This window comes from Pagrus pagrus (genome assembly GCF_965226575.1).
Source record: "Pagrus pagrus genome assembly, chromosome: 7".
Taxonomy (NCBI): Eukaryota; Metazoa; Chordata; class Actinopteri; order Spariformes; family Sparidae; genus Pagrus; species Pagrus pagrus.
Window position 1 is genome coordinate 4,255,234 of NC_140191.1, and position 16,571 is coordinate 4,271,804.

At 43.2% G+C, this 16,571-nt stretch overlaps 1 protein-coding gene across 1 annotated transcript in view; it reads left to right on the forward strand.

The window, feature by feature from the left end:
* agmo (alkylglycerol monooxygenase) overlaps nt 1–16,571 on the forward strand; it is a 51,433-nt gene that overhangs the window by 24,531 nt on the left and 10,331 nt on the right. The window contains exons 7-12 of the mRNA XM_084356321.1: nt 76–141; nt 374–453; nt 856–990; nt 4,777–4,893; nt 8,547–8,629; nt 9,517–9,622. Of these exons, the coding sequence (XP_084212447.1) occupies nt 76–141; nt 374–453; nt 856–990; nt 4,777–4,893; nt 8,547–8,629; nt 9,517–9,622 (587 nt within the window). The remainder of the gene's footprint in view (nt 1–75; nt 142–373; nt 454–855; nt 991–4,776; nt 4,894–8,546; nt 8,630–9,516; nt 9,623–16,571) is intronic.

The following is a 16,571-nucleotide window of genomic DNA, read 5'->3' on the forward strand; positions in this document are numbered from 1 at the left end:
GGAAAAACTGAGATAATGGAATGAAAACATGTAAATGTATTTGTAAGGTCATCTCACAGAATATTATCTCAACAGGGAGGAACCTTTACTGCATTGACAAGAATTACGGAGGAATTTTGATCATCTGGGATCGATTATTTGGTAAGAAAAAGTCATCAGTTACTTCTATTGTCTCATTGGAGTATTTATTTCACCAAAAGTTGAACAAATGAATATGCCTCGATGAGCTAAAGGGCCAAATATATTCCTCAGGAGTTGGTGGGCCCAAGAGTGAATGCTAATGCTACTCCATGTCTGCTGGATGTGTAAAGAGCCAGTGACACTGTTTTCGTGATTGTGGCTCCATGTATCTGTTAAAAACTGTCCTCCTCAGGTACCTTTGCTCTAGAGTCGGACAAAGTCATCTACGGCCTGGTGTTCCCCATCAAAACCTTTGAAATCCTGCGTGTTCAGGTGAGTGCTGTCAGTGGTGCAGCTACAGCGAGTCAGCCGCCTCCGTCCATCAGAGTATAAACACCTTCTTCAGTCAGATGAGGCGTGAGCTCATGTTTCTCTCGCTGGCTGAGTGGCCATTTTGTAACCATAACATTATTACCTTAGTGTAAACAAAGCGCCCAGCTGAGGTGAAGGAGGCCAATAAAACCAAATGTCAGGAGGTGGATGTGAGGATTATTTTTGCTGCCCTGGCTTTTTGGCTGAACGCAGCGTGAGCAGCGTCCTGCCCTGTTAGAGCAGAAGCACTTCACTCAGCATCAGTTAGCACAGCCGTGACTTAGTTAACACTGATCGGATGAATGTGGCGTCTGATTGTATGTTGATTGATGTTTGACTTCCTGTTTTTTTTCTCTCTTTCAGTTGCACTACTATTTTTACTTGTGGAGAAAATCCAAATACTACAAGAAAATCAACAACAAACTGTCAGCCTTCCTCAAAGGTCCAAGTTGGAAACCGGGAAAACCTCGGCTCGGTGACCACAGCAGCAATCCCAAGGTCAGTCCGGAAGAAAAGACAACCCTGTTTTTCATCATTCCTGCAGGATTGTGTTAATGTGATTATATAGGTCCACCAATTACCTTTTTGTCCTGATAATGAGAAGGCACCACCTTCATTAAACACTAGCTGTGGCTAAATCAACTTGCAATAAAAAAAAACTTGACCAAAATCTCAATTTTTCCTGACAGGAAAGGGGAGATAAGGTTTTTTTTAACACTGCTGCCTGCGCCATATCAGGAATTCACCAGCAGCACACATAATATAATAGTTTAAAATAAAGTATCAGGCCCAAGGGAACTTTTTGAACTATGTTTTTGTGTGTGCGAAATGAAATGCAAATTCAGAACATGTTTCACGTCTGGATTAATTCCCTAAAGCGAGGCCATTAGACCACTGGACCAAACACCTCCTGCAAACCTGGACCCTCAATCAGCTTGTGTTTTCATCAGATAATAAGATGAAATTTAAATTCTTTCTCTCAGTTTTTAGGCGCCAATTTGTTAAAATCCTGTAAAATGAATGAGCACTTCTTCTTTGCTGAGTTAGTCCTTCACCTGACAGGTGTGTGATATAAAGATGCTGATCAAAGACCATGATTGGTGCACAGGTGTGCTTTAACTAGGCATGAACTGTGGACTTCACATGACTCGGGCCACAGATGGGTGTGACCAACAGACCAACATTACCTCATGCAGAGTGACACATCTCCTTTGTGGAGTTGATCACTGTGACCTCCGGGGTGTTGGTCCACTCCTCTTCAGTGGAAGTGGAACAGTCATCTGGTGAGTATGGAGGCTGTACGAGAACTGGGATGTTTCAGCTTCCAGGAATAGTGTACAGGTCTGTGCAACATGGGGCCGTGCACTATCATGCATGCATTGCCATCAATAAAATGCACCTGTGTTTGTTGTCCGCAGCTTAAGCCTGCACATATCGTAACTAGACTGGATTATAACAAATATGCGCTCAAAATTTGAGAGAATAAACCTTTTGTGTGCATGGTGACAGAGATCTTTTACTTTATCCTGTGAAAGTGTCGTGCTCATTTTTTTGTCCTGCATAAATACATTTGTCTAAAATGGCAGAAAAATACTGGCGTTTGCTTTATTAGAATGACTAAAACTTTCATTGACTAAAACTAAAGTAGTTTTAGTTTCTTAGACTAAGACACGACTTCTCAGAATGTTAGTCAACTACAGCTTGACATATGAACAAACAGATAAGGTGACTGAATATGTTAAAAAACTGGAAAAGGACATTTCGACACAGGACTGACCCTCGCTGACAAAACGAACACTGCTACAGGAGGCACATTCTCACAATAAAGCCCTCAGGCTTCATTACCCGTCAGTTTGACACACGCACAAAACACAAAAGCCTAAATGACTCAGAGCATTCCTTATTGAAGGATCCACATATTCTACAAGTTTTACAAGAAACTGCCACTTCAAATAAAAAGCTGCAAAGCCTTTGTAGAGGGAACACAATAAGTTCATTTTCACCGTCTTTAAACGCAGTCTGCGGGATTAAAACCGCATGCAGTCGAGTGTAAACGTGCATGTGTGTGTGTGTGCGCAGAAAGAAACAGCGGCTCCAGTTGAATGCCCCGGCGGTTAGCTTTGAAATAACGCTGATGGTGTCACATATTTAGTTCCCTCATGCTTCACACTTAAAAAAAAAAAAAAACTCCCCTTTGCCTTTACAATTAAATTGGCCCCTTTAAACCCAGCGGGGTGATTTCTAAACCCAGACAGAACCGGAGCGAAACCGAAATATCTTGAAAGGCTTCGTGTTAGACGGCTGCGTGTCGATATCTGCCACTGAGGTAAAGAAAGGAAGGAGAGGGGAGTGAAGGAGAAGGCAGAGTTCAACGTGTTTCAGCTCTTTGAGAAAAAGCAGAGCAGCGAGCTGGAATACCTACAGGGTTGGGGATGGGATGCGGGGGGAACCCACATGTGGTGGTTTGGTTCCTGGGATCCTGGGAAACCCCCTGAATGAGACAGGCATCCATGATTGGCTGGATTTGTGCACTTCATTCCCAAAAAGGTTGCAGTTTCATCACGAAGCCCTCAGGCCCGATTAGTTATCGTCGAGAAGCACATTGAGACGAAAACAGGTCAAATGACTCAGGGAATTCTTGCAGAAGGACTCATATGTTCCTCTGTGTTTGGGGGAAACCGCTGCACCCAATAAATCCTGGATGACTTTGCAGATGGAACAGAACAAATTAATTTCCACCGCTTTTGAAATTCAGCCTGTATGAGTCCAAAATAACAAATGGTCTTTTTGGCTATGAAGAAAATAAACACACGAGAGGTCGAAAGGTCATCAAGAGAGGCCTGAAGATTTCACTTTATGAGTTTAAGGAGTGAAATGATGGCATTTTTTTCCTTTTTAAAGGCCCAAACATTCACTGGCTCACTTTTGTTTTCAGTTGCTTTTGTCATTAACATTATATCTTTTTTCTAATTCCTGTCCTGATGCTGCCTTTATCGTCCTCTTAGTGTCTCTTAAAGTTCAAGTTCAACATTCTGAACTTAATTTGAACGACCACAGTCAGTGACAGGCATTTATAGGAGGAAGTTTAGTTTTTGCATCTTTCGTCCTCTTAATTAAAACAATGTGACCTCACAGTTTGTTTGTCTACATTGTAAACATACACACCTGTTGCTTTTCTAACGGAGAAGCCTCTTGAGGTGGGATGGATGCCCACAATGGTAGACACGCGTCATTTGAAATTAAACTCTAGTACCTGTGTAATTAATACATACATACAGTTACCATCTGCAACCACAGGTGTCGCCAAACCATCCAGGACTTAAGTGTCTTGGATCTAAAATGTCCTTGATAGGCAGATATAGTTTATGGCAGCAACTCCAAACCAGGGTTACTGAAGGAGGTCACTCGGAAAGATTGTGGAGAAGCAGCTAATTAAAAAAAAAACACATATAATGGACGGAGGGATGGATGGATGGATGCATGGACGGATGAATGGATGGATGAATGGATGGATGGATGGATGCATGGATGGATGAAAGGATGGATGAATGGATGGATTGATGGATGGACGGATGAATCGGCGGATGGACGGATGGATAGATAAATGGATGGATGGATGGATGGATGGACGGATGGATGAATCAGCAGATGGACGGACAGATGGATGAATGGATGGATGGATGGATGAATGGATGGATGGATGAATGGATGGATGGATGGACGGATGGAGGAATCGGCAGATGGACGGACAGATGGATGAATGGATGGATGGATGAATGGATGGATGGATGGATGGATAGATGGATGAATCGCAAATAGACGGATGGATGGATGGAAAGGATGGATGAATGGATGGATTGATGGATTGATGGGTGGACGGATGAATCGCGAATGGACGGACAGATGGATGGATGGATGAATGGATGAACGGACAGATGGATCCATGGATGGGTGGAATAGATGGCTGAAATGTGATTATCAAACATGATATTTAATGGAGGCAGGAATGTAACAATAAACTTAATTGTCTTAAACAAGATCAGTGCACTGAAACAGTAATGTAACTTGGTATTTAATCATTAAAAATGACCATTGATTATTAGCACAGTTAGTGTAGAAGCTCACACTGCAGTGCAGCTTCTCTGTGAAGTATCTGAACATGTTGCTGCAAACTTCAGTTACGTCACTGTGCTGCCTGGTGTGAGAATCCGTCCAGAAAATGACTCCACTCACAAAAATAATTAGGGATCGGGGAATTAAGCATGTTTTATTTTCCATGTGCAGGTCACCGGAAAGGAAGTGCCTCATGATCCCAGCTGGCCGCTGCATTTACAAGTTTACGTGGTGGTACACTTCCTGCTGGTGCTGGCGATTTACCACGATGTGTTCGAAAGCAAGATGGTACGTATCTGTCACATGAAGGAAACTGTGAAGACGACAGGGTTTACGTTGTTTGTGCACCTCGACTGTAACTCTGAAGGAAGGAAGAGCCTTTACGTTTCTGACATCTGATCACACACTGGCTACTGGGCTGTTTAGGCTACTGTAATCCCTCATATAAAGTACGACACGGTGGTCCAGGGCTCTTGATTTAAGACCGAGTGCTGCGTGTTTGTTTGCCAACATTATTTCACTCAATTATGCAGTTTGTTGTGGCTGGTCCATGGTGGAGCTGAGTCCTCTACTTAGCCAGCAGGAAAAGACTAGCTCGGTCTAACATCATGACAGAATGACTGATCGGCGTTCCCCTTTAAAACAACCTTTGTCTATTATTTTCCACTCGAGGAGCCAAAAGACCCCCTTCCTCCTCCTGTTGCAGAAAAAAAAGGCACCAGGTCTCCTCAGCAGTTATCTTTGGAAGCCTTTTTTCCCTCGGCATAGTTTTGGTTAGCCAAAAAGTGCTGTCACGCCCAGTCCCTTCAAACTCCCAAATAAAATGGTCTGTCTTTTTGTGATGGCTACCTCCGTGGTGCTCCTTCAGTTGTGGTCCTCCCCTCAAACACACACACACACACACACACACACACACACACACACACACATCTCCCCTCCAGGGTCGAGGGTTCCCCTCCCTCTTGTCGAATGAAACGACAGCTGGTGGTCCAGCAGTGAACACAAACGCCTTAATTGTCGAGTCAACCATTTCCCAACCCAAATAGCCTTCAGGATGCAGCAATCAGGACTTGGAGGGAAAATAACAAAGTGAGCTCTCTGGCTCAACAATAAATCATGTCACTGTTATGTATTTATACCCACATGTTCGCTAGGCGCTTATTTAGCCTGACAATTGATGATACACTGCCGGACAATTTATGGGCTGTGCGCTAATTCAGAGCCATGAAAACATGGTTATTTCAAACACGTGAAGCTACTCTTCAATTACATCATCAGCGGGCCAACGTGTACGCTTTATTATAGGTTTGCCAAACAGTTACTATTAGAGGAGGGAGCGAGGGGGAGGAACCAAGTCATAAAATCTCATCTCACAGCAACTCTCCATTAGTGTTTTTATGATGAGGGGCATTTTTTTATTGTCAGACGTCTTTTCTGACGGCATGTGACCCTGAATTTGTCCGCACATTATCCAGTGGCGCTGTGTGTGGACGCAAATGTCTGAATCAGTTGGCCTGGACTTTGAGCGGACTTTACTCTGACATTGCATGGGGTGAAGCGTCTTCGTACCCTTTTCGGCCCGCCTGTATCGCTTTCCGCCCTTTAGCTGATATTGCAGATACGTCCAAATAAATGTAGTATTGAAATCAACGTATAAACAGTCAGATGAGTCCTCCTCCTCCTCCTGCATGCTGTCCTCAGTCGCCATGCCTCACATAAACCATTTCCAGTAGGTTAGAGCGCATCTGACGCAGACAATCTTTTGTTAAAGGGCAACTCCGGATAATGTCCAGACCTGTCTCTGTGGACATTTTTAATGCTTCGCGCACAGTAATAGCTGAGGCCAGAGGCATTTTTTCGGGTTGTCCATCCAATTATTCTGAATTCGATGTCTCATGAACGCCTCAAGGGAATTATGATTGACATCATACCATTCTGCAGAAAATGTTCTTCCCATTGTTCAGCTCCATAGTTCAGGAACAGCAACACGACTGGTCTGCAGAGTCATACAACCGCAAGGCAGAAATTCTAGTCTGGAGTTCACATGTGAAAACAGCTTCATGTAATTGCACAAAATGACCATATTTGAGCTTATTTGTATAAAATCAACACCAGTGAGTCAGCGTTTACTGTCAACGCCAGTGAGCCGGACAATACGGCGCAGATGTGACACAAATGTGATTGGACTCAATCATAATCAGAAATAATGCCTGTTGATCTTTTTCAACGAACCCATTCACATGTGTATTTTAAGAAAGAAAGAAATGCAGTTTCCATTCATGCATTTGAGTTTTGTATAAACTGTTGTTGCAAAAAAGCTTATTCGAGAAAAGTTAGGACACTGTGCAAAATGAAAATAGAAACAAAATGCAGTTTTCAAATTCTTTCCAACCTGCGTTAAGTTCAATACAGTACAAATACAAGATACTTGATGATCAAACTGATTTGTGTTTTTGTAAAGATGCACTAATTCTGAATTTGCTAACATGCAAAGTGAGAAGAACCGGAGCCTCCCACCTCTTTATGAATCAGGCTTTTAGAGCAGGATATGTGTCATCATTGTCACTCACTGAAGTAACATTTCTGGTGTATTTTTCTCAGTGGAAACTGTCCAACGAGCTCTTATGAACTTCATCATCATAACAGCTGCAGTAATGGCCTGAATAATGAGTTAATCTGCTCCGTCTCAGGGGACAACAGAATAACACAATCAGTCGACTGCCACCAGATGTTAACTTTCATTTCTGTCCTCTGCTGTGATTGCTGCAGCTTGAACACCTGATCACATTAAAAATTAGCACGATGAATGAGTCACCGAACATTTCCCCTTCTTGTTTTTTAAAACGAGTTCTGTGAACGTGACTCAAACCTGACGACGCTGAGGGATTGGCGGAGGGTTTTCTCTCGGGCGTAACGTCTCGGCTGCCGAGCCAGCAGGGTTATTACACGCAGATAAGTTCACATAACCTTTGATACCAAAATAATTCTCCGCTCATTACACCTGTTGCTAAAAATAACTGTGTCTTTAGCCTTTGAACTATAATACAAAGATGATCATTCAGCTTTAATACACTTTGACAGTCTTGGATGACTCTTGTTCCTCCTCTCTGGTAGATGGACGGAGGCCAGAATTCCCTCCGTTTGATTCACGGAAAACATAATCATATCATCCCTCCACGTTCCCATGCGAGGGCTCAGATAATATAGTTCCTTTATGGATTACGAGCATTGGATAAACATGAAGACGTACGGTTTTACTGCATCCTGTTGATGGGTTGATTTTATGTTTGCTATATATGGCCTTCTGGGGTCTGTACAGTATGGGAGCAGTCAGCGAGAGTTGGCTGTGAGGCTCTGTATTGAGTGTCGGAGAAATATAAACCTAAGCTGACAGCCCGCGACATCCTCAGGAGACACCGTGCTTCCAGCTGCTGCCCTCAGCCAAGGCCGTAGGTTAGAGAACACGAATTAGATCGTACATCATGTGCTTTGTGTGTTTGTGTGATTCTGGTTTGTGTGTCCCTTCAGAAAAGGTCAGAGAGAATCTGCATGGGATTTCTGCCCCGATGTTGGTTGTTTTGGCTCCGTCGAGGGGCTATCGGGATTCAAACTGAAGTCTCTTCCACTGTGGTCAAGTCCCCTGTCAAGACCCATCTGGGATGATTAGAGCGTCTGTGTAAACTAGGCATGTCAGTGTAAAGTAAGAGGCGGATTGCGTTTGCTGCAGGATGCTGTGCGTGCCAGTACACTTATTCTCAAGGTCAGACATGTTTTGGTTGGCAGTGCCAAGTAAACAGTCCAACGGCAGTGCGGTTTATGACTGCTCTCCCAGTAAGGTCTCCTGTGATCGTAACTTAACCAGCCATGATATTAATTTAAGGTTTAGATTCTAATGTATTTCTTCCCGACCGCATTTCTCATGGCACGTATGTTGATCCCAGATGCTGTCCCAGTTAACCATTCTGGGGATGACCGGCTACATTCTGCTCACTCTCACCGCCCTGGGCTACATTATGGATCAGAGGTAGAGTACAGACATTTGTTCATGTATTGATTTTGTGGGAGCGTTTGGATATTTAAAGAGACAGTGGCAAAATGTGGAGGTAGACAGAGTTTACTGTAGTAGGGCTGCACAATTCAAATCAAGGAAGCTGCATTTTTTTTGGGGCTAAAAGGTGATATTTGAGACGAAACAGCGTTATAATGAAGTACTGCTGTCGAGATGTCTAGACCTACAAATCTTCTGTTTGACAACAAATGTCACGTCATCACAATTTTAATATTTTTCTTCAGTGAAAATAAAAAATTGTGATGAATCATATAGCCGTCTTCCCATCTGTCAAAATAATATGATTTTTATGTTTTTGTCACATTGTGCAGCTCTACTAAGAGGCATGAGAGAAGGCTCTGATTATTTATGTCAGTGGTCGCAAGATGAATCTGGAGGATCAAACCGTGGCTGACAGGACAGGAAAGAAGAAGAACAAACATATATCAACAAACCTTGTCTGATCTTTTGGTTTTGAGCTACTGCTGTGACAATATGAAAGGACTTCCTGAGACAACTGTCACAATTTTTCAAACACTATATTTATACATCAGATGACTGATAGGAATAAAGTTAGTTGTTTCACTATGTGGTCGACAGAAATGTCTTTTTTTCTTGACTTCTATCCAAAGCTGAGACAAAAAGGTCACGAGTAAACAATGCTGCCATATCTGCCATGTAGCAGATGTTTGTGAACTCAGTCAGCTCTGGAAATTGAAGCTTCTCCCACTAAAAACTTTTCTTACATCATCACAGCAACATTCATCCTGGAGGTGAAGGCTAGAAGGACAGTAAGGGTGAAGGTATCAAGCTGAAATGTCATAAAAACCTCAGTGTTGTGTTGTGTCTATTTTCATGTTCAGGCCAACAGCTGCTTTCTTGGAGATGCTACGCTGTGTCATCATGGTAACAATGCTGAGGTATGGCCATATGAAGCCCCTGCTGCCTTCTCTGGCTGTGCCCACAGAGGTAAGACCACGCATTATTACAGATCCCACCTCAGTTAACCTCTGTGTTAACTCACACAGTAGCTCTGGTCTGTTTTCCTTGTGGTTCTGATACAGCTGTGTATGAGCTGTAGTTCCCCGGTAAACACACCAACCTCTTCAGCCTCGCTCCTGGTTCTGGCCCGCTCACTCTACCGAACGTGCACAGAGACACTGCAGCCAAAGTGGTTGGTGTGTTTACCGGGGCAACTATAGCTCACAACCTGCTGTATCAGCTCTGTCACTGGCTGTTTCGTTTTTCAAACCAACCGCAGAAACAACACCAGCACAGCCCGTTCTCACCAGACAACCAATGCACAATTTTTCTGAAACACTCATTCTTATGTACATTCACTTCTGATTATGCTTACCTAGTGAGTGGAGGTTTGGGTAAGGCAAATAAATCTCAGAAATAGTGTTGTGAACTAGTCTCAGGGCAATCACCAGGGAACCAGAACCACACGCTGCTGTAGATTGTCTACTCTGTGTTTTGTCAATCATCAAAATGATACAGAGTGGTGCCTCTCCTCAAGGAAATCATCTTCGACTGAGTATAAACAATTACGCACTAACTAGACAACAGCCAAGAGTTTAATTTGTAATTTGGCCAACTTGTGGAATTAACAATTATCAGCGACAGCAGAACTGTTGTTTCAGCTGCTGATATTGACAGCTGAAACAAAAGCCAAGGTTCGTGATTGATTAATAGTGTGCACATATGAGAGAAATATGTTGCAGTGCTACAGCAACAAAAAACATAATAATAATCAACAGCGCTGTGGTTGTGAGTGTGACTCGCATACAGTTTGGGATAATTCCTCCATCTGAAACTAATGTTTTGTTCCAAGAATTCAGGATTTGGTAAAACAGCCTCAGCTCAAGTTCCATTTAGTGGCTTGTATGATCTGTTGTCATGAAATTGTAGATTTAAATGTTTTCTGAATACTTTAAGGACTTCTCGTCCCTTCTGAGTTCGTTCCTGACCTCAGAAACAGCAGCAGACTAAAGAATCTCCCTTGAGCCTTTGATCCCATCATCTTCTTTTCAGGATTATAAATTGTTTCTCCTCATTTCAAGACTCAAACTTTATTACATACTTTCTAAATATAGCCCTGAAGTGAGATCACGATCTGAACTTCCATTTAAAACTGCTTTCAACCCAATTAATACAATTCCTCCCTGTAATTTCTCATATAATGACATACTGTGGAAAATTGTTTGTTCATTTGGGGTTGACGCTGAGTCTGGCCTCCTCTTTGCTTCCCTCCATTAAAATATTGTTGAGCGTGAACCAGAAAACCAATTTGTGTCCAGAGTACAGTGTGTGCAACTTTGAAACTGTCTCCACATTTTCTAACAGTTTAACAGAGCGAACACAAAGTCAACACATAATCAAACGAGCTAATTAGCCTGCTAGTAGCTCATGAGCACTGAGTGGATGTGGAGCTGCATTTGGGCCAATTACTTCATGTGCTGTTTGCTTTTTACCTTGAGGACATATGAAAAAACTCTTCTAGGTGTTGGTCACTGTGGAGAGTTAATGGGTCAAGTGTAAATAAAGGAAATATGAAGAATAGTTTCCATGTATAAAGTGATATACACAGATGATAATCTGTTTATTTTCTCTGTTTATCAATTGATTGGTTTATAACATGTCAGAAAGTGATGAAATCAGTGTTTTCCAAAGCCCGAGGGGACGTCCTGATGTCTCACTTTGACCACAACTCAAAGATATTCAGTTTACTGTCAGCTACGAGTAAACAAACCAGAAAATATTCACATTTAAGAGGCTGGAATCAGAACATCTCTTGTCAAGAAAATGACTTTGACTCAACTTTCCACAAACTCTTCAAAACAGCCTTGTTTCAATTACAATTACAATTTATTCTAGAAAATACCCAAGACCCAAGAGAATTCAGTTAATCAGCAGTGAGATATGTTGAAACCTGTAATTAATCTAAGAGCGTGAAAATCTAATGAATGTTCAAAAGTTTACAACAGCTGTAAACAACTGTATGACAAGACTGAGATCGTACAGATACACTTGAATCTCCGTTAGGGCCGAAACTAACAAGTATTTTTATTGTTGGTTAAACTTAAAATTAGCTGTTTGGTCAATTAAATCTCAGAAACAGGTAAAAAATGTTATATTATGTTGATAAGTTGATAAGTTACTGCTGCAGTGGACAGTATAACATACTTAAATATTTAAATTATAAAATTATTCTCTGTAGGAACCATGTATGTAAAAATCCTCATAAGACTCCTTGACAGCATCATGTTTCCCTGGTGTGTGTATGTGTGTGTGTGTGTGTGTGTGTGTGTGTGTGTGTGTAGCCTGTTTGGCTGTGATTGTGTGTGTTGTGTGGTCTGTTTGGTGTGTGTGAGCTGGGTGCTAAGTCCAGCCCCGCGGTCCTGTGATCTATGAGTCCAGATGCGTCGCCCAATTGACCATAAAATTGGCGAGCCTCTCTGGCTCTGGCAGCCCGACTGTAGATGGCGGCTGACCTCTCATTACTTGCCCTCCCTCCCCTCGACTGCCTCTTTTTTTTTTTTTTTCCCCCCTCTCTCCCCTCTTTCTGCCCGCCCTCGCCGCTCGCCATCTCAGCCAGTGTGAACGAGAGCAACACTTCTGGAACCAATTAGTGCCGTCTGCCGCTAACTAGAGCTGGCTGATGAGATTTGCACGTGAGCGCTGAATCGCCGCTTTTTTTATTGTCCTCTGACTCCACATCTGCTCCGCTCAGGTGTTCAAAAGACAACTCGAGGCCTTTCCCACCTTTTTCTTTTTCCCACCATAAAGCGGAATAAAAACCAAATGAATTATAATGTCCGATACGAAGAGCATGTCCAATCAGCTTCAGAGCGTTAAAAAAAAAGAAGTCTTGATTTATGCTGCACATGCTGCACGGCCGTGTCACTTCGACAGCACTGTAAGTTTTATGCAGCCGTCTCCTTAAACGAATCATTAGGCCTCATTTCAAGTCGCAGTACATCAGTTTGAGCCGAATAAATGTCTTGCTCGCAGGTGGGGCTCGTTGAAAAACCTCACAATTTACTTGAATTGGTTCCTGACGTATTTGTACCCTTTGCTCAGAACTACAGCAAAGGAAGAAAAAGAAAAAACCCACCCTGAAACTTTGAGGTACTTTAATGATATATGAGTCTGACGCGTGAGGTGAACGGCCAGCTCTTTGTTTCGGAGAGGGGGGGGGGGGCGTGTTTTGAAGTCGGGCCAATCAATTAACAGTCACTTGAAATGGAGGAGGGGAAATTCACATTTAATTGTATTCAGGCTCATGCGACTGTACAGTTGGGAGAAGGAGGGGGACTACAAAAAAACTACAAAAACTAGGTCGGTTTGTGGTCCTTCAAACCCAGTGGTGTGATATACTGCACCCTTAAAGCTCACAGTGGTATTTATAGTGGCTCTGGAGATTTCCCTTGTAAAGCTGCAGGCTTGACCTGTAAACCAGGGCTGCCTCTCGCTCCCAGCCGCCCACTCGCCGCCCAAAAACCCTCGTCTGTGAAGAGCTCGCCGGTTCAGAGGAGGCTGGTGACTCTGTGTGTGTGTGTGTGTGTGTGTGTGTGTGTGAATGAGCAGGGGGAGGGTTGTGTGAGGTTATAGCTGTCTGTGGAGAGAGCATCCTGTGTGTGTGTGTTTGTGTGCTGTCGACCTATATCAGCATCTGTACGTGTGTGTAGAGGTTTGGAAGTTGTTTGTGTCGTCAGGCAGAGCTGAACGCACTGATTCAAGCTTGCTGATGCAGATAGGTCGGATGATTTCCTGTTATAACATACACATATATGATAATCACATATTTTTGATAAGGATCAGTTAAGTTGGTTATTGAACTGTGAACGAGACTTACTGTATATACGAACGGGTCATTTTACAGATAAAAAATAAACTTGTCAGTGCAGATATGACCTTCACAGCAATTTACTTCCACACACAGCACAGCTGACTGTACCAAATATATAACGCTGAGCAACACAACATTGTTTGGCTGTAAAAACCCACTTTAAAAGTAAAAAGGACTCAATGTATGAAGCACTTTTCCAGTCTACTGACTGCTCACAGTGCTCTACAACATACAGTATGCCATTCACGCTCTAGCGCCTGAGCCAAAGCTGCATTTAGCAATAGTCATAGTTTGCACCAGCTGACTAGTCAGCTCATTTACCCAGAGAGCCTGCAGACTGTGTTAATATGCTACTATTAGCCACACTCGAGCGTCTTTTATAGGACGGCACTCGGCAGACAACGTTAGCGCTCCTCGTAATGATTATTGTGGCAGACACTTCCTCCATTCAGCTCTTGTTAACGCTGCCGCAAGCAATATTTTTTCTTCTCTATATCCCAACAGTTACCGTTCTCTGCTATCCCTGCACACTTTATCCAATCAGGGCAGAGACCTCCATAAAGAGGCGGTCCTGTCTGTTTGCTGCTATTTCCAGGCGATTACCGCTTCACGTTCATGACCTTTTTTAAGATATTTTGAGTTGTGTGCCGAGATTGTCCCAAACGTTCCCGACAGTGTTCAAACCCGGAGAAATCCTGAATTTTACTCGAGGTAACGGTGCGTTTTCATTCGGTTGCCTGACGCTTGAACTTGAAGAGAGTCAGTGAGTGAGGAAGGAAGTGGGCAAACAAGACTAAAGATAACATGAATAACACTGTAATACATACTTCAAATAAAGACAACAACTCCCATGATCCCACGCTGCTGATCCCCAACAGCTTGACTTCAGAAAGGTAGTTTTATCACAGGGCTGCATTATAACATCTGCTGTTATTTGGTCCACCCTCCTGTCTACGTGTGCGCTGAGTTTGGACTGTAATGATGTAACACATGGTCGTATTATTACCGAGTGGGCCCTGAAGGCACAGAGACATGCTGAGAAGCAGAACTGAGACTCTGTACATCCCGGAGTAATTAAGCCGCTCGTCTCTCAGAGCGGCCACTAACTGCTGGTGAAGTCGCAGTAATTTAAGACGAGAGGTCGTAAAAATACACCTGTCTCTCTTCACGAGGTCTCCTGTCTGCTAGAAGCCATTCGAGATCAAACTTTCCAGCAGAAACAAAACTTTACTCGTGGCCCTTTTTGTATTTTCCAATCCTTGGTTTTCAGTTTTTCCCTCTTGTAGTTATGAAACTGAGCAAAAAATCACTAAGATTATAAAAAGCTTAAGAGGTTTTTAGGGTTGTCTACTTTGCTTCAATTTTACAACATGACTGAGATGTGTCCTCAGGAAGAGTTCATGAAAGTGATATATTGGCTCGTGCAAGTTTGACACTTGAGAAAGGAAATCTAAATCTACGTAATCCAGCCCAATCCAAAATATTAAAAAATCATCTAAATAGTTTTCACACCCCGGTGGATTTTCCATCGTTTCATCTCGGTGCTGATAGTGTTTTCCAATCTCCAAAGAGCCTTTTACTGTCGACCTCGCAGAGGAAAGATAAACGCTCCATGGCCAAAAAGAAGAGGTCAGAACAATATTATGAAGTTCGTGTCACACACAAAGGCTCGGCCTCGGCACGGACCGGCTTTATCTTCAACACGTCACCTGACTTGTCTGCAAAAAATTTCAAACCTCACCCCCTCTTTCCCGGTCAGATAAGACCGCAACCAGCGAGAGGTCGGCGTTATCTGCGAGTGTCGTTTCCATCCGCCAAATCTCAGGTGCGAGAGGTCGGCGGCCCCCTTTTTTCCTTTTTTTTCTTTTTGAAGCAGGAATGTGTGGTAGCAAGAAGCAGCGCTGAGGTTAACAGGATTGTTTGGAGCAGTGGAAACTCGGTGAGCATGACATCATCTGAGAGCTCGCAGGAATGGAAAGGGAAAGGAAATCTCCTCCCAGGGAGAAAATGGAGGGATTTGAAAGAGAAATGCTGGGTAGGACTGTTCCGTTGGAGTAAACAGCGGGGTGGTCGACCGTACACAGTGTGAAATATTATCACTCAATGTGCAGGGGATCGTGCCCGTCAAAGAGTAACCGCTTGGTTTATGTTGTCAAACCACTTGCCAGGTAAAGCTATGGAAATCTAACAGCGATTGGCCCCTTGGGGGTTCTCATGCAGTATTTAGTTTGGCTTTTGTAGGGTGAGTTTCTGCGGCCAACATCGACTTTCTTTTGAATTTGTCTTCCTATTTGTGCTTTAATTCATGGGTGAAACACAACAGTCATCCAGTTTATGATGCAGCCTCCGGGCCAGCATGTGAACCTGATTGAACCTGACGATAGCTGCTCTGGTATTCTTCTCTGCTCCCTCACATAAAGCTGATTTCACAGAAGTGTAACTCCAATTTCCAAAGTCGGCCCGCAAATTCAAAACATAACAAATGATAAAAGACTTTCATAAAGTTCAAATATAAATAACTCAGAGAGTTTTACCGAGAAAACCTGTCAGAGTAGTTCTGAACGAAGGCTTAGCATATTAATTTAGCAATCTTTATAGGAGCGCGAGCTTTCATCACTCTCCACGCAGTTTATTAACCTCTCTCTCCGCCACGCTCATTGGCTTACTGGCTAACAATCACACGTCTGATATTGTAGTAAAATCACATTCTTCATGGTCCTTTTTTCACAATAGCCTGAGCTGCAGTATCTTGAACCGAAGTGAGCTGGAAAGTGTCTCCGGCTGCCAGGATCTGTGAGCAGTTGGGGGCTACACGTTTTTTGGACGGACTTCGGATCTAAGATTGCAAAATTGGGAATAGCCACTGTCACAGACGGATCCAGAGTGAGCTGATTCCCTGCTGCACTGCTGCAAAGCTCCACCGCTTTAATACTTTCTACACTGACATATTTGTTGAGAGAGGAGAGGGACGCATCGATCAGACCTTAGATCTACTGATGCATGGTTTAATCTCAGGGTATTGGCCGATAAGGAGTGTTGCTGTCCGAGCCTCGAGCCTGAGATCGT